Source organism: Panthera uncia, chromosome B4 (genome assembly GCF_023721935.1).
Source record: "Panthera uncia isolate 11264 chromosome B4, Puncia_PCG_1.0, whole genome shotgun sequence".
Taxonomy (NCBI): Eukaryota; Metazoa; Chordata; class Mammalia; order Carnivora; family Felidae; genus Panthera; species Panthera uncia.
The window spans coordinates 76,068,511-76,093,981 of record NC_064809.1 but is presented as its reverse complement, the minus strand read 5'-3'; the positions used below and the strand labels follow the sequence as shown (position 1 = coordinate 76,093,981).

At 42.2% G+C, this 25,471-nt stretch overlaps 1 protein-coding gene across 2 annotated transcripts in view; it reads right to left on the bottom strand.

Moving 5' to 3' along the window:
* The window catches only part of SCN8A (sodium voltage-gated channel alpha subunit 8), a 118,293-nt gene that overhangs the window by 87,650 nt on the left and 5,172 nt on the right, over positions 1–25,471 (bottom strand). The window contains exons 2-5 of one of the 2 annotated variants that reach the window (XM_049625488.1): positions 5,879–5,997; positions 3,890–3,979; positions 3,092–3,220; positions 1,424–1,515 (exon numbers count right to left, since the gene is read on the bottom strand). In XM_049625488.1, the coding sequence (XP_049481445.1) occupies positions 1,424–1,515; positions 3,092–3,220; positions 3,890–3,979; positions 5,879–5,997 (430 nt within the window). Of the gene's footprint in view, positions 1–1,174; positions 1,267–1,423; positions 1,516–3,091; positions 3,221–3,889; positions 3,980–5,878; positions 5,998–25,471 lie in introns of both variants that reach the window. The other variant, XM_049625487.1, reaches the window with a different exon arrangement.

The window sequence follows — 25,471 nt, the reverse complement described above, 5'->3', positions numbered from 1 at the left end:
CTGTTCTTCACGTCCCTGTTCCTACAAAGCTGCACTAAAAAGCTTGGTCTCTTGGGAATCTTCCCTGAAAACCCCTGGACACAACCAAAGTCCAACCAGCAACCATACAGTCTTGATTTCTGCCGTGTTACTGCCAGTGTATCTCAGGCTTGCAAGACTAACTAAAATATCTTTCCTTCCAGTCAAAACCAGTCTTTAGAAAAAACAGTTAAGTGCTACTCGGTAGTAAGGATTTAGATTAAATTAAGGACCTTAGCTTGGGGTCCACAGATGGGTTTCAGAGGGGCCTGCAAACTTTCCCCTGATTCTCAAAAGGATCCAAACCCTTCCAAAGGTTAAGAACCACTGGGCCAGTGCAAACAGCACCAAAAAGAAAAAGGCAAAAATTATAAAAAGACTGTCGATTAACTACCTCTCAACCACCCACTGATTCCTTTTTTTTCTTCTCAAGTTTCTGTCCTTTTTGTTTGCCCATACATTCAGATGTATGTATCTTATCTTACCTTGGATTGTTTTTAACAGCATCTGCACAAGCATTCATGGGGATCTGTGCTTGAAAATGGTCTCTGAATATATATATATATTCACTGGTTCTTACTCCAGTGAAACAGACAGCGACAGAATGTGATAGACCGTGATTATTAAAGTTCAGTTCCCTAACTCCAAGGCTCTTTAATTTGGCTATAATACTGGACTAGTCAACGGGTAAGTCTCTTCTGGGGTTAAATAATTCCATTAACACAGTAACAGTAAAAGTATAGTTCATTGAAGAACATCCCATCAGCAAACCATGCGACAGGAAGCCTAGAAATCACAAGCAATGGGATGACAGTGAATGTTAAATTACTGTAATTCCATGAGGCCAGGAAGCACATGATTTATGTTCAAAGAGACAGCTAGCTCTGTGACAATTTTTTCACATATTGTAAGATCCAAATGATGTCGAAGCACGTGCTTTTTCAAAGCATGGAATGGGGGCTGCATGCCTGGCAAAGCGTCATCACTGAAACTGCCTTACGACCAAAGGGCCATCCCAGAGAACGTCTCCCAGGAGAAACATGCGGAGTGCAAGGCCATACCAATTGTGCTGACGCCAGCTTTAGAATGTGGTGGACAAATGAATGGAGGGGAAAGAGGAGATGAGGCAGTCAGTCTTGTGTGTAAATTTTCTCACCTGGAATTACAGAGATAGTTTTCAAAGCTCGCAGAACCCTGAATGTTCTCAGCGCTGAGACATTGCCCAGGTCCACAAACTCTGTCACATATCTGTAGTAAGGGAGGTCACACACAGACACAAATGACAAACACAGACACGAACACAAAACACCGAAGGAAAAAAACAAAACCACAACAAAACAAAAAGTACAATACGTCACGTCAGGGCCCTAACCCCACACCTAACACCAACCCCGGGCCATCTTACCTGGGATTACCGAAATAGTTTTCAAAGCCCTCAGTACCCTGAAAGTGCGTAGAGCTGAAACATTGCCTAGGTTTACAAACTCTGTTATATACCTGCAGAATCAAACCAAAGTTAACTTGTAATGGTACCACTGGGCGAGGGTTTGACAATGGGGGGGAAGAAAGGGTCTTACACACAAGCTATGATTTCATTTTTTGTTGTTGTTGAAAAAGAAAATTTCAAAATATAAACACTTAAAGAACACATTTTTTTTTCCAATTGGCAAGGAGAATTCAAAAGAATATTTGAAAGAACCGATACAACCGGGAGGTTCCGGGGGGCTTACTCTCTTAATCAGCATCGGGCTGTGTAGATCCCAATCAGAATGACTACTCTCAGTCCACTCATTATGTTTAGCAAAAAGGAAGGCCAGGAGGTATCAAAGGCTTATGTCCCCAAGCTTTGCGAACAATTTCTTAGAAAGAGGAGACAAATTTCTGTGGCAGAATCCCCATAAAAACAAATTTACATTCAAATAATTCCCTCGATGACAACGGCAAAAGTGCCTGTCTATATATATGACTTATCCAAGAGTTGTACGCATTATCTTTGCAGTCATGCCTACAGATGAAGTTATAGCCTGTGACATACAAAAGCAGGGCTCAGGATCATGGGATCAAAGCAAAGAGTGTGTTAAGTGCCCATTTTGTCACCAGCTCTGTGCCTAGCAAAAGACACTTAAATTTTAAATGAACACCAAGGTGTACTCATAATGTTGGAAAGCTAGAAGTTGCCTTAAAATAACAGAAAGTCAAAGTTCCAGTTTCAAATATTCAATGCATACCATTCATTCATTCATTCACATTTTCCAGGTGAAATACATCTTTCTGATGCTCAGGCCGTATATATACAAACACACTCAACCTTTCACACATTTGCACACACACACACACAGCCTATACAACACCCTTATTATACCCTACTCTACCAGAGAGTGCTTTCCCAACATGAAGATAAAAATAATAAAGTCTGTTATAACTCTTCTATCATCAGCTAAGTTTCCCAAAGAGATACGTGTTCACTGTTAAAACAACAATGAACAAGTTACCAAGAGCAGCTAGCATACTAATGGGGAATTATACTATTATCTCGCAACAGTTTGAAGTTCTGGTCAGTACTTCCTTAGGAAGTGACCAGTTTGGATACCTTGGCTCATGTTTTAACTCTAAAATGTGCTCTGAAGTCTCCAACATCTGGGTCAGCCTCACGAAATTACATGTGATATAACATACCCAGGAAATGGATTTTCAGCTTAATTAAGGTTTACACCTAAAACATTTCAAGTCTTCACTAAGGCCCCATAGTGATCAGTGTGCAAACCTTGGTCAGTGTTATAAGGGGGAAGAAAATACGAGAGCATGCCAATGGAAAAATCACTTCCTACTTCCTTTCTTAGCTGTAAAGCCTTGGCTTACCTTCTTCCATATAGACATGCTGTCACTGCCTAGACTGCCCAGCCCTCACAAGCAAGAATCTCAGGCATAAGCCTGTGTGGCCTTGCATGGTTACCTATTAACTCTGCTTGTAGCTGGCCACAAACGTGCCCTTAACCAACACAACCACGCATACAACCACATAGACGTAATCACACCCTGAATGTCAGTCAATAAAGTAAGCAGACAAACTTACGCCATCATGATGACGCTGAAATCTAACCAGTTCCATGGATCCCGTAAAAAGGTAAAGCCATCTATGCAGAAACCTCTTGCAATGATTTTCACTAGTGATTCAAATGTATAAATCCCTGTGAATGTGTACCTGTCAAAGAAACGGATAGCTCGAGGTAAGTTCTGAACAGACAGAAACTTTGAATGAATCTTTTAAGGTAACTACGGTGCCTGAAATTCAGCTTCGACTGACAGAGACAAAACAGAACGGGCACAGCCAGTGCAGCAGAAAGAATGGCAGGAAGGGGAAGCGGTGCTTTGAAGGAAACTTACCGAAACACAAAACCAAGAATTTTGGAATGTTGTGGGTACCATCTAGTAGGTGATAATTTTGAACCAGGTGAGGAGGCCCCAGAGCTATTTTTAACTTTAGACAAGTCAAAAAAAAAAAAAAAAAAAAAAAAAAAGGAGACCTCATGTTGGAGAAGAAGGCAGTGCCACGAGGGACTAACTGAGGGCACAAGATGGCACTGGGGGAGCAGGTCAAAGGCTCTGGCCAAAACAGCAGGGGGTGGAGGTGAAGGGCAGTAACTTCCAGAGCACACTTTCTCTTCTTTCTCTTTCTAGAGTTTGCCTCTAAGGGTAGTTCCTAAATTCCACATGAAGCCTCCCCCCTCTCTGTGAAGTAAAGAGTGGGGGGAGAAAAAAAAACAGCAATAACAATTTTTTTCCCTTGACGTTTAAACTGTGCAAAGCAAGATTCGGTGAGTAGAAATCCTTGAAACAAGCAGGCAGACAAATTAATAAATGAGCTACTTACTCCACATTCTTCGACCATTCAGGAGGGTTACTAAAAGTCATGAATACACAGTTGGTCAAAATAGTGCACATAATGATCATGCTAAATACTGTAGAAAAGAGTCAAGGGAGAATGTACAAAATCTGGCCTGTTTTCTTCCTCAGAAAGCAAACACGTTTCACACTGGGTATCATGAGAATTAAATCGGTAACCTGAAAGGAGAATGCCATCATATGTATCTACACCTGACCAGAGAACTGTGGGTGGACACAGCAGGAAGGCCACTTTCAAAAAGCCTGTCACTGCTCTACCCCTTTTGGATAAAACATTCCCCCCTCTTGCCACTTTAGCCTCAGCTATGGAATAAGCCTCCAAATACCTTTATACACAGTAACCTGAAAGCTACCAGTCTACTGGATGCCAAAGTCATCAGGTGACAAGGTAAATTGAATCGAACCTGTATTATTCAGTACTCATTTATTAATTTACCTTATGTAACTACTTACTTGAAAATCTACATGCAATTAATGGTTTACTTTTAATTTTAATTGAAGTATAGTCAATATATACAATGTTACGTTAGCTCGGGTTTAGAACATAACAGTTCACTTTTCTCCCTAGTTCTCCAAAGGGCTGAGTTGTCCTTGGAGGGCAATGCTACAGCCACTATGTGTGGCATTTGCACACTTTGGGAAACCAGTTATGGCCTGTTGGGGAAGGATTTCAAGGATATCTGTACCGCTGTACCCCTAAAAATTAGATAATGGGGTAAATTCATCTGATCATTTTGAAAGCGCCCAGGAATGCTTATGGATAACAAACCACTTTGATGTCTTTTCAGTCCACCCAAGATTTTTCTCAGCCCTTTCTGTTCTTGTCTACTGAGAAAAAAATAAACTCCTTTAGGTCAGCATGGGAGTTATTCAAACTCAAACTGTCACTTTACCCAGCAGAGAAGTCATATCTCATTTATTGCTAACTCACTCTCTCTTGCTAATGGCATTCACCATCTTCATTCTACTAATGGAGTTTCAAAAACAAAAAATACTTCTTACCGCTGGGTTTTTCTTCCGGGAATCATAACAGAAGACATTGTCTTCTGAACCAGCAAAAAGGGAAGAAGTCCATTGTGAATTATTTATTCCTTATAAACCTTTAGATGTCAGAACTATGTTACTTGTAAACCACTGATTTCAGAATCAAGCTACTAAATTCTTAGAGTTAATAAAATGTGGCAAAAGCTTATTAGCAAACCAATTTGCCCAAGTTGCAACTGCTGCTTCCTCATCTTACCTGGAGGATACACTATCCTTGGGAGCACAGGACTAAGCACTGACAGATTCAACACCAACCATAAAATTTTAAAGTTATGCAAAGTAGCTAAACCCATCACATAATTTTTATCTGTCATATGCTCTCCTATATTAATAAGATAAAAAAAAAGGCAGGCCACATGAATAAATTGGCATTTTCTATTTAAGGGCAGTAAAAATACCAGAAAGATGCATTATCAGTCTTACAATCTAGATCTAAACCTCTGTACCGAGGAGGCCATTTAATCTGAGACTATCTCAGACACTTTCCATACCCACTGCTCAAGAAATCAGAAATATACAAGGCAGATCTCTAAAGCATTCATTCAACTATTTGCGCTCAACGAAGCAGCCTTCCAAAAAATTCTAATATCGGACTTACGTTAAAGAACTGAATCATATGCTCAGGATAAAATTACTGAAGCCTGAGCGCTTTAAAAAGTTACAGGTTATCATCTTAATTTGTCTCTCTTCACGATACCAACGAAATTCCAGACTCCCATGATATCATCCTAGGAAAAAAGAATTTGCTGAAGCTCAGCTCAGGATCCGGAAGAAGTTCACTCACACTTCTGACTGGTGGGATAGTCAAGTACACTATTGATAAAATACTTAATATACAATTCGACTGTCAAAGTTCAGAAACGTGTAGCAGTGAGCATGCAACTTCCGCACTCCACATTTGTGAAAAGGATATGAATGTATCAAAATTTTAATAGCTATTCTTCTTATCAGGTTAAAAGGACTTAAAATGTACAAGGCAGGCGTGGCACTGAATCTGAAGAGAGTTTTCCCTCTGTTTAATACTACAAAGGTCTGTGGAGAAAGAAAAAGAGAAATTATTAAAGCATGGGAATTAATCACCACATGAAACAACATTTTTTCTAGGCAAGAAATAAATAAACTCAAATATACTTATACTTTTGACTTCCCAATTTGGTTTCTAAGGCAAGAAACCTTAAAGCTCCACATCTCTCTTACCTTCACCTCCCTCCCCTGCCCTGCCCCAGATTATATACATAATACACAGTGGGCACTGTCTTAGCAGTTTCATACATTTCTGTAAACTTCTTTCCTTCTTTCAGAAATAAGCCATTTGAACTGTACCGGGGCTGTATCTCGGCCAGCTCTGGACAAGGTGCTGAAGTTCATTAATATAGGATTTATTTACTCAACGAATGTTTCCTAAGTCCCTACTACGTTCCAGGCAACGATCTAGGGGCTTGGGAAACAGCAGGGAACAAGGCTACCATGGTGTGGGGAGCTTATATTCCAATGGGGAAGACAGACTACAAATAAACACAATGAACAAGTAAATTATATACAAGTGCAACTGCTATGGAAGAAGGAGGAAGATGAAGGAAGGGGAGTGCTGGGGTCAGGAGACGAGGGAACACAGAGGTGACAGTTTTAAAGGACATGGTCAGGGTACGCCTACTGAGAAAAAAGATGTAAGCAAAGACTTGAAGTTAAGTGAGAAGAGTTCTTCATTCCACCAATATATACCTACCAAGTCTGCTCTATCTGCCTTTTTTGTTTTTATTTTTTAACGTTTATTCATTTTTTGGGAGACAGAGACAGCATGAGCAGGGGAGGGGCAGAGAGAAAGGGAGACACAGAATCCGAAGCAGCCTCCAGGTTCTGAGCTGTCAGCACAGAGCCCGACGTGGGGCTCGGACTCACGAACTGTGAGATTACCACTTGAGCCAAAGTAGGACGTTAACTGACTGAGCCACCCGGGTGCCCCAATTCCATCTGCCTTTGAAGAGCCTCTATTATCACCCTTATCAAATTCATTCAACCATATTTTCCACCACGAATCTTCCTGTCTGGCCAAATGAGTACACGTTACAATAACTCGCAATGTTGGCCTCTGTTCACGTTGCTTGTCCGACCCAGAATGCTTTTCTCGTCTCACGAATTCAATTCAATCAAAATACTTTTGAGCATCTATTTTGTGTGAAACTGTATAAAGTTGTACTTTTAGAGAAGACATACATGTGAGCTAGTAATTATGATGCAGGGTAAACACAAAGTTCAATAACAAACATACGTGTAATGTATGAGAGGCAGCAGGAGGGAGAGTTTTCTCTCCCTTCGGGTAGGGAATGAAAGGGAGGAGAGTGAGCTGGAAGGTGTTCACAAAGGAAGGTAACTAGTATTTGGAAAGTTTTTGTTTTTGTTTTTTTTAAGTTCATTTACTTAATTTGAGACAGAGAGTGCAAGCGGGGGAGGGGCAGAGAAAAAGGGAGAGGCAGAATCCCAAGCAGGCTCCATGCTCAGCACTGAGCCCGATGTGGGGCTCGATCTCCCGAACTGGAATGACCTGACATTGAGCTGACAATGAGCTGACAGCAAGAGTCAGATGCTTAACTGACTGAGCCACCCAGGAGCTCCTGGAAGGGGTTTTAAAGGATAACAGGGGAAGGGCTGGCAGATAAAAGGCGAAAGGTTGGCAGGGAAAGGGAACAGCATAGTATGTATGGAGGCATAGTAGCACACAACCGCGGGCTGTTTTGGAGGGACTGACAAGTAATTCGGGGTTGCTGGAGGATAAACAGAGAAGGGGTGCAGCAGATTGTGAAGCTGGGGCCCCACCAGACTGAGTTCCTAAGGAGACAAGGCCGGGGGCAAGTACACAGCACCAGCACCTCACTAGCGGATGAAAGGGCAGATGGTCAAATGTTGGCCATGTTTAAGTAGGCTTTTTAAAAAACATAGAGCAGTCCATGCTTGTAATTACATACAAGGCACAAGACTTAAGTTCTATCTCATTACCCAAAGATAAGCTTTGCTACTTATATATCTTTTTTTGTATGTCTTTTCAGAACTTTTCTGTGTAAATACAAGCACACAGATACAGCCTTAAAAAGACTCTCTCTCTCTCGGATGGGATTGTACTATAAATACTCTTCTGCACCTTGCATTAAAAAAATGATCCCCCACAAAGAAAAGCCCAGGACCAGATGGCTTCACTGATGAATTCCACCAAATGTTTAAAGAATTAATACCAATCCTTTGCAAACTCTTCCAAAAAAACAGAAGATGACACACTTCCCAACTCATTCTGTAAGGCCAGTATTGCCTTGATACAAAATTAGACAAAGATACCATAAGAAAAAAAAATAAAACTCAAGACTAATATCCCTTGTGAATATAGATACAAAAGCCTCAACAAAATACCAGCAAACTGAATCCTGCCGCATATAAACAGGATTACAGGGGGTGCCTGGATGGCTCAGTCGGTTCAGTATCTGACTCAATCTCAGCTCAGGTCATGATCTCATGGTTTGTGAGACTGAGCCCCGTGTCGGACTCTGAGCTGACAGTGCAGAGCCTGCTTGGGATTCTCTCTCTGCCCCTCCCTGACTTGTGCTCATACATTCTCTCTCAAAATAAATAAATAAACATTAAAAAAAGGATTATACACCATGATCAAGTGGGATTTATCCCAGAAATACAAAGACGGTTTAACGTGTGAAAAATCAATGTAATGCAACACGTTAATAAAATAAAGGACAATAACCGCATGATCATCTCAACAGATGCACAAAAAGCATTCGACAAAATCCAACACTCTTTCATTTTTTTTAATGTTTATTTTTGAGAGAGAGAAAGAAAGAGAGACAGAGTGCAAGAAGGGGAGGAGCTAAGAGAGAGGGAGACACAGAATCCGAAGCAGGCTCCAGGCTCTGAGCTGTCAGCACAGAGCTTGACGCAGGGCTTGGACCCACGAACCATGAGACCACGACTGGAGTTGAAGTCAGATGTTTAACTGACTGAGTCACCCAGGTGCCCCCCCAATGCTCTTTCATAATAAAAACACCCAATAAACTAGAAATAGAAGGGAACTTCCTTAACCTGATAAAGAGCATCTATGAAAAAACCACAGCTAACATCACATTTAATGACAAGACTGAAAGCTTCCTCCCAAAGAGCAGGAACAGGACAAGGATGTCCCTCTCACCACTTCTATTCCATATTGTACTGGATGTTCTAGGCAAGGCAAGTAAGCAAGTAAAACAATTTCTGTTTTCAGATGAAATGGTCTTGTATACAGTTAACTCTAAGGAATACACAGACACAAAACTAAAAACAAGAACAAAACACAAAACTATTAGAGCTCATAAACAAGTTCAGCACGGATTCAAGATACAAGATAAATACATAAAAGTAAGTTGTATTTCTATACACTAGCAATAGACAATCCAGAAATTAAGAAAACAACTCCATTTACAAGAGCATCCAAAAGAACAAAATACCTAGGAATAAGTTTAATAAAAGAAGTATAAGATTTGTACACTGAAAACTACAAAACATCATTCAAAGAAATTTTTTAAAAAGACCTAAACCAGTGGAAAGACACCTTGTGTTCAGGAATTAGAAGACATAATGTTGTTAAGATGGCAATCCTCCCCAAACTAATCTACAAATTCAATGCAACGCCAATCAAAATTTCAACTGCTTTTTTGGGCCGAAATTAACAAGTTGAAAATTCATATTCAATTCATATAGAAATGCAAGGGAACCAAAATAGCCAAAACAATTTCGAAAAATAAGAACAAAGTTGAGGACTCACACTTCCCTGTTTCAAAGCTCACTACAAAGCTATAGTAATCAAGACCGTGGTATTAGCAGGGTGCCTGGGTGGCTCAGTCAGTTAAGCGTCTGACTTCGGCTCAGGTCATGATCTCACGGTCCGTGAGTTCAAGCCCTGTGTCGAGCTCTGTGCTGACAGCTCAGAGCCTGAAGCTTGCTTCAGAGATTATGTGTCTCTCTCTCACCTGCTTGCATTCTATCTCTCTCTTTCTCTCTTTCAAAAATAATAAACATTAAAAAAAAAAAAAAAGACTGTGGTGCTAGCATAAGGATAGACATATCTATCAATAGAACAGAACTGAGAATTCAGAAATGAGCCCATACGTCTACGTTAATTGATTTTTTTTAAGGGTGCCGAGGTAATTCAAAGGGAAAGAGTAGCCTTCAATAATTAGCGCTCAGACAATTGGGTAACCGGACCTGTACTTCACATCTTATACAAACATTAACTCAAAATGGAATGAAACCTGAATGTAAGAGCTAAAATGATAAAACTCTTAGAAGAAAACAAAAGTGTAAATCTTCACATCTTTGGATTAGGCAACGGTGTCATATTTGTGACACCTAAGGCACAAGCAACCAAACTGAAAAGAGATAAATTGGACTTCATTAAAATTCAAAATTTTGTGCAAAATGACACTATCAAGAAAGTTAAAAAAAAAAACCCACATAATGGGAGAAAATATTTGCAAATTGTGAATCTAATAAGGATCTAGCAGCCAAAATAGAAAAGGACTCTTAGAGCTCAGCAGCAGTAAAAAGACAATCTAGTTTTAAAAAAGATTAGAAAAAGCAGACAAATGGCCAATAGGCACACGTAAAGATGTTCAACATCAAAAGTTTTTAAGGAAATGAAAATAAAACCACATGAGACAGCACTTCACATCTACCAGGATGAATATAATGAACAACAACAACAACAACAACAACAACATAGAAAAGAAAAAGTGCTGGCAAGGATATAGAGAAATTAGAATCCTCACACATTATTGGCGGGACTGTAAAATGGTACAGCCATCTTGGAAAACAGTTTGCCAGTTCTTTAAAAGTTAAACACAAAGTTACCGTATGACCCAGCAATTCCTCTCCTAGGTGTATGACCAGAAGAACTGGAAACAGGTATTCACACAAAAACTCATACTCGAATGTTCATTAATACATTATTCAAAATACTACTAAGCAGAAAGGACCCTGATGTCCATCAATGATGAATGCATAAACAAGATGTGGTCTCTCATTATATAATGGGATGTCAGTCAGTCTTTAAAAGGAATAAGAGGGGCACCTGGGTGGCTCGGTCGGTTAAGCGGCCGACTTCGGCTCAGGTCACGATCTCGCGGTCTGTGGGTTCGAGCCCCGCATCAGACTCTGTGCTGACAGCTCAGAGCCTGGAGCCTGTTTCGGATTCTGTGTCTCCCTCTCTCTCTGACCCTCCCCCATTCATGCTCTGTCTCTGTCTCAAAAATAAATAAATGTTTAAAAAAAAAATAAAAGGAATAAGATTCATATACACGTTACAACACAGATAAACCCTGAAGACATCATGCTAAGTGAAATAAGACAGACACAAAAGGACAGATATAGGATTCCACTTCTACGAGGAACCTGGAATAGGCAAATTCACAGAGAAAGAAAGTAGAATGGAGTTTACCAGGGGCTGGAGGAGGGGAAATGGAGAGTGACCATTTAATGGATGCAAGTTTCTCTCTGGGATATTGAAAAAGTTCTGGAGATGGATCGTGGTGATGATTGTACAACATGGTGGATATATTTAATATCACTGAACTGGGTACTTAAAAATGGTTAAGGGGCGCCTGGGTGGCTCAATTGGTTAAGCATCTGACTTGTGGTTTCGGCTTAGGTAATAATCTGACTCTTGGTTTCATGAGTTCAAGCCCCGCGTCAGGCTCTGTGTTGGCAGCACGGAGCCTGCTTGGGATTCTCTCCCATTTCCTCTCTCTCTCTGCCTTTCCCCAACTCGCGCTATCTCTCACTCAAAATAAATAAACTTTATTATTACTTTTTTAACGTTTATTTTTGAGAGAGAGAGAGACACACACACAGAGTGTGAGCGGGGAGGGGCACAGAGAGAGAGACGGAGACACAAAATCTGAAGTGGGCTCCAGGCTTTTAGCTGTCAGCACAGAGCCCGATGTGAGGCTCGAACTCACAAATGGTGAGATCATGACCTGAGCTGAAGTCGGACGCTTAACTAACTGAGCCAGCCAGGTGCCCCAATAAAGAAACTTTAAAAAATTTTAATAAAAAATAGTTAAAATGATTAAATTTTATGTTACATCTATTTTACCACAATAAAAATACATACATTATTACCTGAAGAGTGTCTAGTAAGGTGTTATTGATAAACTTTTAAAAATTAGCTTTATTCCAAGCCAAATAGTAGAATTAAGCATAGTAATAGCTAAAAGTGTTTCCTAACCCATTCTGAACTTCAGAATGATTTGAGGAGCTTTTTGGAAACTAAACACATCTGGACCCAGAAAAAGGGAAAGAAAGAAAGAAATTAAGGATTATCCATGCCACAACATGGGTGAACCTTGAAAATCCTGAAAAGAATTCAGACACAAAAGGTCACATATTGTAGGATTCTACTTATATGAAAGGCCCAGTATAGGCAGATCTATGACAAAAAGTTGGTCAGTGGCTGCCTAGGGCTAGATGGAGAGGGGAATGGGGGAGTCACTGCTCATGGATCTCACTGGGGTGACAAGAATGTTCTGGAATTAGATAGTGGTGACAACTGCACAACCTGTGAACAAGAAACCAATGAAAAGCACACTTGAAAATGGCGAACTGTCTAGCTTGTGAATGATATCTCAGTAAAAAACACCACAGCAACAAAACAGAACAGTGAGCCATTTTAAGAAGTGTAAGACACATAAAAAGGTCTAAAGAATGATACCACTAACATCTATCTATGTACCCATCAGGAGCTGAAGAGCTAAGGCCTTACCGATGCTGCTCCTCCCGTCACACGCTCCAAATATACCCCCTCTTCCCAGAAAGGAGGCGTGATTTTGAATTTCACCCTGAGGTCCCACTTTTTAATGAAATATCCCCAATGACTCTGAGCTCTCCCTTTTCTGAACTTTTTTTTTTTAAGAGTATTTATTTTGAGAGAGAGCGAAAGAGCACCCAAGTGGGGGAAGGGCAGAGAGAGAGGAGGAGAGAAGTCCAAGCAGGCTTTGCACTGTCAGCGTGGAGCCTGATGTGGGGCTCGAACTCATGAACCATGAGATCATGACCTGAGCTAAATTCGAACTGACTTAACTGACTGGGCCACCTTTTTTTTTTTTTTTTAACCCTTCTTTCCCGGCGCCTCCCCCAAACAGTTACCCCTGAAACTAGAGGGCAGGAATCAATCTCATACTTCCTCCCACGGTTCCAGGAGAAGGCTCAACCCATGCCACGCACTCCCAATAAACAGCTGCTGACAGATTATTATTTTTTAAAAGATCCTTTCCTCGGGGCGCTTGGGTGGCTCAGTCGGTTAAGTGTCCGACTTCGGCCCAGGTCATGATCTTGTGGTTCACGAGTTCGAGCCCCGCGTCGGGCTCTGTGCTGACAGCTCGGAGCCTGGAGCCTGCTTCCAAATTCTGTGTCTCCCTCTCTCTCTGACCCTCCCCCCATTCATGCTCTGTCTCTCTCTGTCTCAAAAATAAATAAATGTTAAAAAAAAAATTGAAAAAAAAATAATAAAAAATAAATAAAAATAAAAGATCCTTTCCTCTCATCTTCTGTTCTTTCCTTTGGTAATCTGGCAGGCACGCCTTTCTCTCCCAAGTAGAAAAGCAGTGCTGGTATTGAGCCACGTACACTCTGGAAATGCTCAATTCACTATCCCTAGAGACTGCAGTGCGAAATCGTTCTTCCTGTTACTAGAGGGTATTGGCTCTGGCAGGGCATGCTGCAGGGAAGCTGAATCCTAAAACCAAGAGGGAGCGGTAGACCCAGGGTTAGGCTGAAAACAGGTCAGAGGCCGGGTCTTCCATATTTTGGCTACCCAAAGAAACAAAGACCCCGGGGCCTTTCCTGAAACCCCCTCTCTGAAGTACTTGTAGGCCTCTGTTTCTATAGCAACTCCCTCTATGAAAATGCCAAGCCTTTTAAATAACCTCCCCATTCAACCTCATAATATTCCTGTGAAGTATGGCTGAGGAGGGATTGTTATCCTCTATGCATTTTACAAAAGCTCAGGAGAGGGACACCACCTATCGAAGGTCACGCAGCCCAGAGCAGCATGTTATGCCAAGTTGAGAGCCTCTTTACAGCTTCTACTGTGCCAGATTGAGAGGCAGTTTAGCGGCAATCTGGCAGAGAATGAAACTGGTGTGGGGGATGGATTCTCTGGTGAATGAGAAATGTGAGCCCCTGGGGTACACTACAGAAAAGCCTAAGCAACAATGAAAGAAGGCTGGCCCATGTCCCAGGATCTAAAAACCACCAGGCCAGGCCTTGACAACATCACCCACCTGCCTTAGAAGAAGACAGGGAAGAGGACTTTTAAAAGTAACGTCCCCTGCACCTTCCGTTTCTCTTATCTTTTAGTTTGATCGTGGTGGAAAGACAGGTCTCGAGGTGCCACCGAGGGTACTTCCTATCGCAGAGTCAGCATCTGCGCATTAATAAATCTCTGCTGCCTGATTAATGAACAAATGCTTGTATGTGCGAGGTGAGGGACAAGAAGGAAAGGCAAAAGAAAAGGAAGACAGTAAGACACTGAAACTGTTAGCTTTGGTTGAAGAAAAACCAAGAGGCAGCTAAGATCCTGAATCAGTAAGAGCTGGCGAGGAAAGTAGGGATCTTCAGTGAATTTTAAAACTACAGCTTTATAGGTATATGGGCTTTATTAAGAATGTTTTAAATGTGAAGTAGAAATTTCATAATGAATCGTACTGAACACTGCACACAGAATAGTTTATCAGCACTCCTTTCTAAATATTTACATCCTAGATCTTCATCAAGTAGAAAAACAAGGTATTTTTTTCTATTCAAAGAGAAACAAACATATAAGCCACACTAAATTTCCTGAAATGAAGAGGAATCCTCCATACTTCAAGTAGCGAGTTGTATTACAATAAAACACACTTTTTGTTAAAATAATTATTTACATAAACTTAATTTATATGCAGTTTTTCATAACTGCATATTTAGCATAAAACAAGATGGTGTTTGAACTAACACAAGTTCTCGAAGCTTAGGAATCTCCCTTTTGACACTGGTCCGTGTGGTGCTTATATGAGAAATAGAACAGTATATATCAGGGGTCAGCAAATTTGACTTGTAAAGAGCCACACAGTAAATACTGTAGGCTCTGTGGGCCATACAGTCAACTCAACCCTGACCCTGTGGTGCAAAAGTAACCTCAGACAATATGTAAACAAGTAAGAGTGGCTGTGTTTCAATAAAACTTTATTTATGGACAAGGAAATTTAAACTTCATGTAATTTTCACACATCACAATATATTGTGACTTTTGACTTTTCCGTAACCATTTACAAATGTACAAACCCTTGTGAACTCACGGGCCACACAACAACAAATGGCAGAGATGACCTGACCCATGGGACATAGGCGATTGATCCCTGTTATACACTAACACCAGTTCCAGACCTAGGCCAGACTGGCTGCATAGGAATTATGTGAGTAGCTTTTTAAAAAAATGCAAATTCACAAGTCCCACCCCAGAGGTTCTGATGCAGTAAGCTGCAGAGGAATCTGTGCTCACCAGGATTTTGGGAACCACCAGGTCACCTCCCAGGTCCCTAAAACAGTGGGGTTTCAAAACACTTGTCTTAAAACACTTAGGTTCTCCTGCTTCAACTGCTCCTACCTCGCTGTATGGCCTGGACTGCATCTCTCTGGATCCGATTTTCCTTGTCTATAATATGAGAGAGAGGGCTGCCTGATGGGCGTGCCCAGGTCCTTTCCTGCTCTGACATCTGTGACTCTGATTTAGAAAATATGCAGAAGCATCCAAGATTAAGTACAACAAAGCAGCAAACCATACTTTGGAGGAGAAAGCCTATTATTATTTATTCTTTCACATTACATCTTGGTGGAACTCTCCTGAATTGGTTATTTTGCTCCTTCATGGGATACGCTGTCAAGTTCAGGGTCAACAGCATTTGATACCATCTTGAGAACTACACTTATGTGGGCAGGGGGCAGCATGGAGCAGCCCCACGGCACAGCTGCCCACAGGCCGCATTCTCCTGCCCTATCTGCCAGGCTTTTAGGCCCTCTTCTCGGCAGGACAGAGAATACAAGAGAGAAAATGAAGCGGCCTGACTGGTGATGGGCTAACTAAAACAATATATATATTTAAAGCATGCCCCATGCATGGCTAATAAAATCTCAGTAATCATCATTAAACTGCTGACGAGAATCCAGAAAAGGAGATTCGTCCCTTGTTCAAACACTGGATTCTTCAAAGCCCAGGATGAGTAGAAAGGAAAAGCAGGCATTGGATTCTTACAAGAATACTTCTTAAGCGAGAATAACTTGGTGTCCATGCAGTCCAATAATATTTTACCTAATCTGTCTTAAATTAGATCTTTGTGAAGTAAACGAGTTAAAAGGAAAACTGAAATTGAATTGTGGTTTACTGCCCAAGGGGAAATATCAGTTTATAAAAACAGCCACTGAATGCGTTTGAACACAAGGCCCATTAAGAGCAGTGGAACAGCTCTTAACGAGTTATGGCATGGAGAATTAATAAATATGTCATTCGGGCATAAAATGAACCTTCTGAAAAGCACAGGCTTTTCATTTCCAATTAGCAACGTGGGGCTTGGAGCGCAGGATATGGAGGAGCTTCACCACTGCTAATTCAGGGTAAGATGTATCCTCTTCCGGGTCTACGATAAGGGAAAGGGACACTGTGTAAGACCAGGTACGAGCCCATTCCTACACACGCCACACAAATCCTAGCATACTGCAAATGCAATACAATAAATCTACACAGTTACCAAAGCACTGCAGTGCGGCCAACTTATTAGCATTTCCTCACCTTCACCCCAGGATCAGATTAACTTTTTTAATCACACAAAAAGTATAGATTGAAAGGACATTACAGAGAAGAGTGCTCAACACAGGGTGGACTATATCACAGAACAGAAAGCTTCTTAGAGAGACAGGTTTAGTACCCAGCCCCTGGTTTGCTGTGGGACACACGGCTCAGGAGAGTGGCTCTCCACTCAACCAAGTTCTCCCTCTCCTGTGAGGTCATCATCTCAATTAAGGCAAAGGTAACCTGCAGGTACCTGATGACCTTCTGGCTGTAATGAACACTGAGGGGCCCAGAGATTGAGCCAACAAGAAGGCAGCTGGAAACCAATGTCCTTTGAGTCTATCTAGCTAGAGCTGTTACTGACACTGACTTATGACTGTCTCCCAGAGTTTGGGCCGTAGATCTTAACTGTTTTGATCTCTGGCACTGCCCAACCCTCTTGTTTTTAGCTGCCTTCTCTAGCCTTCAATTCTTGCCTGCCTAAACCTAACATATATACCTTATTCTCCCAGACCTATGTACCTCTTCTGTACCAAGCAAGTGGCCAGTTTGACTTACAGTAGTTGTTAGCTCTTCCTGCCTAACTCAAACTGTTAATTCCGGTAACTTCTACCAGGGGCAAATCCTCTCTGCCTATTACTTTCAGAGTGTGCATGCACAGAGTGGTCTTCTATCAGATAATAATACAAATACAGCTCATCTGCAGGGCAGCTATAGCAGTAGTAAGGGCAGGAGTCAGGTATCCGCTGGTCAACGGTGGTTTGGCATTTGACTTCTAGCTATAGAGCCAATATGGCAGGCAACAAGCAAATGTCCTCTCAAAGTTTCCCTGCTTTATTTTTTTTTTAATTTTTTTTAACGTTTATTTATTTTTGAGACAGAGAGAGACAGCATGAATGGGGGAGGGGCAGAGAGAGAGGGAGACACAGAATCTGAAGCAGGCTCCAGGGTCTGAGCTGGCAGCACAGAGCCCGACGCGGGGCTCGAACTCATGGACCGCGAGATCGTGACCTGAGCTGAAGTCGGACGCTCAACCAACTGAGCCATCCAGGCGCCCCAAAGTTTCCCTGCTTTAATAAAGGAAAATATAATGCTGAATCTAAATAGGTTCTAGGGGCGCCTGGGTGGCTCAGTCAGTTAAGCATCCGACTCTGGCTCAGGTCATGATCTCACAGTTCGTGGGTTCGAGCCCCACGTCGGGCTCTGTGCTGACAGCTTGGAGCCTGGAGCCTGCTTCTGTGTCTCCCTCTCTCTCTGCCCCTCCCCTGCTCGTTTCCTATTTCTCTCTCTCTCTCTCTCAAAAATAAACAAATAATATTTAAAAAAATAAAAAAATAAACAGATTCTACTTCAGACCAGGAACGTGTTCAGAAGTAAATGGCCTGTACTGTCAAAACAACTACCTCATGTTGAAAAGAGTCCAGATGCCTTTCTTAATCCCAATCTGCTTAGTGGGCCCCTCAGGTGAAATCACAACTTTAGTCCCAGTATGCCTCAGGAAAGGCTCCAGCAAAGGCACAGCTGGCCTGAATTTCTTCAGTACCTGTGTCCTGGTACTAAGCTGCCTTTAGAAATACTGAACTCAAGCAGGACATGAGACACGGACAAATTCTGATTAGGCTTGTACTTCTGTTTGAACTATGAATATTTAGAGCCCTCATCTTCCAAGTCTCTATTCCACTACCCTGAGGATTGAGCAAGAGAGACCTCTAAATCCCAAATTTATGTTTTTATTGCTTTGGGTCATTGATAGCTATACCATGAACTTACCTGAAGAGTAACAGTGAATACGCATTAAGCATTTACTATGTGGCAGGCACCCTACTAAGATGCCTATACAGTATGTGTCACCCAGCAATGGGTAGGTACTATTTTACAGATGATGAAATTGAGGTGGAAAGGTCAAGTAACTTTCCCAAGACCGCACAATTATTCATTAAGTGGCAAAACTTAAAATCGAACTGCGGCAGCGATTTGACTCCAGAGTCTCTGATCTTAATTGTCATACCGTACGGCAATTTTAAAAAGCTTCAAAAAAATCTAACTCCTCACTTTACAGACAAGAAAGCAAGCAGAGAGAGAGCTCTGTGCACACTGACACCACAGAGCTGAGGTTTACCAGGTCCCAGGTCTCCCGGCGTCTGGTCCTGAATGCTTTTCACCACCCCAAGTCATCTAGTCCAATCCTTGGGTCAACGAAGGAATCTCTCTTGCTTAATACCTTTAACTCCGGCAAAAAGCAAAGCCCCTGCTTGTGCCTCAGAGATCACAGCAGCTGGTTATGGTCTTTCCCCCAAATTAAGCCAGATGAAGGCAATGCTGGTGCCACATCTATCTCTGGGTTTGCTGTTTTCCAGGTGCTTCTGTATACACTTTCTCATTCGGTTTGACCTTGTAACCTCGTGCCCTCCAACCCACAATGGGAGCAGCTGACACCCTTCCTGCCCATATCCTGGTCGCAGGAAGCCATACCTGGCACAACAGCAGCGCTGTGTACCTGCTCCAGCGCTGAGCCAGCATGATGCTGCTCCCCAAGGCCGGGCAGCTCCGAACCTCCTACATGGCCTCTCTTCCTCACTGCCCTTCAAGAGGAGGTGGCCTTTGATCTTCTTCCTCCTTACCCTCTTAGGGGACACAGACTGCAGCTGCTCTGGGGTAAAGCAAAATGCATGCTTATTATGTAAAGTGTATTAACCCCTCTAGTCACTGTATTTGTATTCCAGAATATTCTATATTCTCGCTCTCTTCTTTCTTAGAAAGCAGCAGAGAGGTTTCTATAGAGGCTTTGATACAACAAAGAGCTGGATTCAAGACCTAGCTCTGTTGCTTATTAGCTGTCAGGCCCTTTGTCAACTTATTTAGGTTGCTAAGACTCAGGTTTCTCACTGATAAAACAGGAATAATGACCGACACTAGCTACTTTATCAGGTTGTGAGAATGAAATACAGAGTCACAAAAAGTACTTACTACAGTACCCGGCACAGAATAAACACACAATAAACGTGACTATGATGCTGCCTCTGCCACTCCTGCCCCTTGGCTACAAACACGGGCTGGCCATCAGGAGACTTGAAGGGCATGGGGCGCCTGGAGGGCTCCGTCAGCTAAGCATCTAACTCTTGATTCTGGCTCAGGTCGTGATCTCACAGTTCACAAGTTCGAGCCCCACACTGAGCTCCGCACCGTCAGCGCAGAGCCTCCTTGAGATTTTCTCTCTACCTCTCCCTCTGCTCCTTCCCCATGCTAGTGTGTGCACGCACATGCACACGCACGTTCTCTGTCTCTCAAGTAAATACATAAACTTTAAAAAAAAAACGAGAGGGGTGCCTGGGTGGCTCAGTCGGTTAAGCGTCCGGCCTCAGCTCAGGCCACGATCTCATGCTTCGTGGGTTCGAGCCCCATGCCAGGCTCTGTGCTGTCGGCACAGAGCCTGCTCTTCGGATTCTGTGTCTCCCTCTCTCTCTGCCCTATCCTGCTCCCACTCTGTCTTGCTCTCCCTCACTCTCTCTCTCAAAAATAAACATTAAAAAAAAAAAAAGGAGAGTCTAAGGACTAACATTCACATTAGTTGGTATTCACACACGTGGCAGAAGCCAGTAGGACAAGGTAGAGCAATTCTCCAGAGTCACTAGGAGACACCTGTATGGTTTCACTGCTTCAAAACAGGCCCCAGGGCTTAGGTCAAACCTAGGAACTCTGGAAGGAGGAGAAAATAAAAGCTGCCTAGTATGCACACACTGGGATCCAACCTGCCTTTCCACCTTTGGCTCCTGTCATAGTCAAAGTAGTGCTCTAGTCACAAGTAAACTCACGGTGTGAAACAATTCAGCCTTTCCTATGCCTCTCTGCCTTTTCATGCACCGGTCTTTATACCCAAACTTACTCTTTCTTCTCTTCTCCAACAGGTGGATTTTTTAAAACCATTATTTTATATGGTATACGTTAAGGTCCAGCTTAACTATCACCTCCTCTCTGAAGATGGCCCCATTCCACTGTCTCAAACAGAATTATCCTTCCTTCCTGTGTGTCTCCACTCCGCACCTACTCCTGTTAGAGCAGTTAATGTGGTACTGTCGCTTTTGTTTACACATCTCTGTCTCTCGCTGGACCCTGAGATCCTTAAAGGCAGGGCTATAGCTTCCAACTACCGTTTCTCAGCTCAGCAAGCAGAGTGCAGAATGCGATGCCCATCTGGCATAAGGTAGAGAGCTCACATGTCTTTTCTGAGCATATGAATGAATCTCTTAGACTTGAGGAAAGGATATCATACTAACTATACAACAAACCTGTAACTTTACACAACCTTCTGCTAGGTGCCTAATTGACCTTTTCCACCCTTTAGCTCATCCTCCCATAAGAATTGTTTTAGTTTGAAAAGTCTTCTCATCTTTTCTATGTCTTTAGATACCATGCTAAAGATATAGCATGAAATAAACAAATACACTTTAAAAAACGCCCAAAACACCACATACCAGCTTCATATTGTGGCAATGTAAAATGACAGAAAATTATCTCAAAATGATAGTAGAAAACAAAAACTCAGTCTGTAATATACTCCATAGAGACAGCGTGATATGGTAGAAAGACCGTGAATATTAAATCCTACATCCCTGGAACTTAAATCTGGCTCTGCCACACACCAGCTGAGGAAATGTGAACAATTGCGATTTCTGAGCCACGATGTTTTCTTACTTACAAAAATATGCAACATTCTACTGACAGCTCCCTAACACTGGTCACCCTTAAGGACTGCAGAAAATTGGGGAATCAATAATGATATCCAGAATTTAGCTGGTGTCATCCACTAAAATAGCAGATGAAAGCAGCGGGTTTAAGGGGAGAAAGGAGCTCAATTTTGAACACACTGAGTTACCTGCAGGAAATCCAGAGAGAGATGCCTGGCAAGGTGTTGAATATTAAGGCACGTTCTAGGCTGGAAATACAGTTTCAGGAGTACTGAGAGTCTAGGTGACATCACCCAGGGAGAGTGTGCCAGGAACACGGGCCAGGTACGGAACCCGGGAGGACACCAACATTTAAGGGAGAGGAGGGGGAAATGGGAGAGAAGGAGTAGTCTGAGATGTAAGGAGAATGCAGCCAAGGAAGTAAAGAAAAGAGCTGCAAGAATTGGGGAGCAATCCACAGTATCAAACACAGCACAGAGCTCCAGTGGGATAAGAAGTGAAACAACATCCGATAAATTTGGCAATTTGACATCACAGAGGATCTTATCTTGAGAATGCCAGGAGAGAGGAGGATGCGGGTGAAGAAGCGGGTGGGAGGTTTGTAGGTGGTGATGCTGAGTAAAGGCTACTCTTTGAAAGTTTCAATGGCAGGAGAAGAGTGGTTAGACTAGCTGGGGATGTGGGGTCAAGTAAGGGCTCATTACAGTGCGAGAGGCTTTGACAGTGTTTAAAGCTGAGGGGAAGGAGCATGAGTGAAAAGGGAAAGACTGACAGAACAGTGTCACAGCACAGAACAGTGAGAGGAAAACTGAGAGACAGAAGTTCTAGAGAAAGTTCTAGAGAAAGTCCCCTGGATGGGGACTGACCCTGAACAGCAGACAGGAGATTTCATCCTCTGAAATTGGGGGAATCTTTTATTCAAACTTGAATCCATAGGCCAAAGTCTGTAGCCCCAACAAAGTCTCTGGAACAGGAGTGCCTCTCCAGAGCTTATATGGAACATTCTACTGCTAGATTCAGAGGTGGCAGAAATTGTCCTATAAGGGGGCAATCCTAATCTTGAATGGTGTCAAACGGTTATATGTAACGAACAATATGTAAAGAATTTACAACTCATGTGAATTTGGAAGCAATGAGTAAGAGAAGCGTTCCTCTGTATAAGGACTTTACGGGCTTACTCTCTGACGAAGAAAGGATTTAAAATATGGTTAATTATCATCAGAAGATGATCGATATCACCTTGATTTTGAGACATCCTCCAACATTTCAATGGTCATTACTAAATAAGTCATTCGACGGGTCAATTTTTATTAAAATAAAAATGTTTCACACCCTGGAAAAAACTATCAGAGACTAATCCCTCTGATAGTGGAATCAATCACTCACGTGGAATTTTATGGCTAAGGTGATTAGCTAATAACACACATTCCAGAATTCAGGTAAAAGGTGTCTTTCTCACTAATGTGGCTACTGGTGCAAGGACTTGAGAAGACCTGAGGCTCTTTTCTGGAGAAAATGCTAGGTTCTATCTGCAGATGGCCCGGTGACTCACACTGATGCTAAAATGTACTGGACCCCTGCCTATGTAAAAATCGAAGACTGGCAAAATGTCTCAACAGAGTGACAATCCTGGCTTTTAAGTAACTCAGAAGATCGGCATTATGGGTCCTTTTAAAGATTATAATTTAGTGCTTGCTAAAGGCCTATTTAAGACACTGAGTATTTAGACAGCATGCAGCCTTTGATTCTTCTGGATTCTCCAAGTTTAGTCTCCATACCAAGTTAGAGCACCACAACCTCTCAAGTACCTGGACCGTATTATCTTTAATGCACTCACCATTATATGTAATGATGAATTTCTTTACCTGTTTATTATCTGTCTCCCCAACAAAAACTAAGGTTCCGGAGTAGCATAAAGAGATCGTCTGTTTTGTTCCCAAGGGCATGGAGCAGAGCCTGGGCATATAGAAAACGCTCAATAACAATTTATCAGATTACCAAATGAATGACTGAATGCTAGACTCTTCCTTAGCCCTCCACAATCAATCACAAAATCCTATCAACTCACCTCTGTAACACCTCTTGACTTCATCCACTCCCTTTACTTTTCACTTCCACCATCACACTTTGGACCCTCACTACCCCACGGCTGGTCTCTGTCCCAGTTCTCTTTCCATCTGGTCCACCGTACGTACCACGGCCACATTCACCTCCCCCAAGCACAGCTTCAATCACATCTGCTCAGTCCCCGACACCGTCAGTAGTTCTCCACTATTTGTCAAGTAAAGACCAAAGTTCCAGGTCTCACACTAAGTCCACCGTGATTTGGCTCCAGCTCTCCCCTCCCAGCCTCATCTCCCAAGGCTCCTCACTCATTCCCCCACATTCCAGCCCAATCAGACCCCTCAGCTTTCTCCTCCACTGTCCTACACCCTGGTCTCTGAGCCTTTGCTCATATTGTTCTTTCTGCCTACAATGTTTCAGTCTATCCTTCTTTCCTAAACTCCGAAGCCTGATTCAAATACTACAATTACAATGAGGTAAGTAAGGCCCTTTCTGGGGCTCCCTTATCAAAAATAGTATATTATACACTACCTTGTTATAAGCTACTTCAGGGTAAAGAGTGGACTTCATGAATCTTTGTTTCCCCAACAGAATTGAACAGACTACTCCACCCCTGCAATGCCTCCCATATAGGAATACTCAAGAAGTATTTGTTGAATAAGCAGGTTGTTCTTATATGAGGCAACCCAAACTAGTATATATTCCAATGTCAGCTTCTCTCATTTCCTTTATAGTCAGTGAATACACGGAGGGTGACACAAGTCGCCCAGCCAAGAAAGAAGCAAGAACACTTAATAAAGGCAGACGTGACAGGACAACTTAGAATATTCAGGAAGTGGCATCCTTTGTATAATACACACTTGATACCAATAAACCAAGAAGAGATTCAAGCACTAGGAGGAGGCTATCAACCCATGACCTTTGATAAAGTTCCTTCCAATTCTAAGTTTCTACAAGAGGAGAGATAAGACTGGTGGCGCTGAACAATAGTCATCCAGCCCTTTGAAAATCTCTAAAATGTCAGGAGCTACTTCCTCAGCCCCTAAAGGAAACTAATTCTTTGGGAAAGGAAAAGATACACTGGTAATCAGTCTCTTCTCCCTCTAGAGTTCAATTCATTTTGGTAGATGGGAAAATTTTCATTAGAGAAAACATCATAATGTCACCTTTCATGTTCAAAGCACTCAGAAAAGTACATAGTGTTTTCGTAGGCATATTTCCTAAGATTAATTGATTCAACAGATAGGGATTGAGCACTTACGACAGTGCAGGTACTGCTCCAGCCGATGAGCAGACAAGAGGATGAACAACAAACAAATAAACATATGGCTGGTGTTGCTGGGTGCTACAGAGAAAACTGATGCTGGGTAGGAGCAACAGGCTGTTTCATTTTGTAAAGGGTAGTCAAGATCATCACAACAACCTGGCGAAATAGGTGCAATACTATAATCTTAATTTCCAGGATTAGGGAAACTGATTCCCTGAGTGGTTAAGTTACATACACGTTAACCTGGAATTAGATGGGGAGGGGGTCAGAAATAAGATTTCCCAACACTGAGTCTATTGCTAAGGGTTTTTTTAAAAAAAATAATAAAACAAATAAACCTTATTTATTTTGGGGGGGAGGGGACAGAGAGAGAGAGAGCTAGAGAGAATCCCAAATAGGTTCTGTGTTGTTAGCGTGGAGCCTGACACGGGGCTCGAACTCACGAATGGTGAGATCATGACCCGAGCCGAAATCAAGAGTTGGATGTTTAAAGGACTGAGCCACCCAGGCGCCCCTACTGCTAAGGTTTTAAAGAAGACCTAGAGTTGGGAATGTTCAACTAAATTCCTTCCCCTCTAGAGAATGTTGCTTAGAGAGTGGAAAAGAGCACCATACATGCACATCATTAACCCATCACCCTGA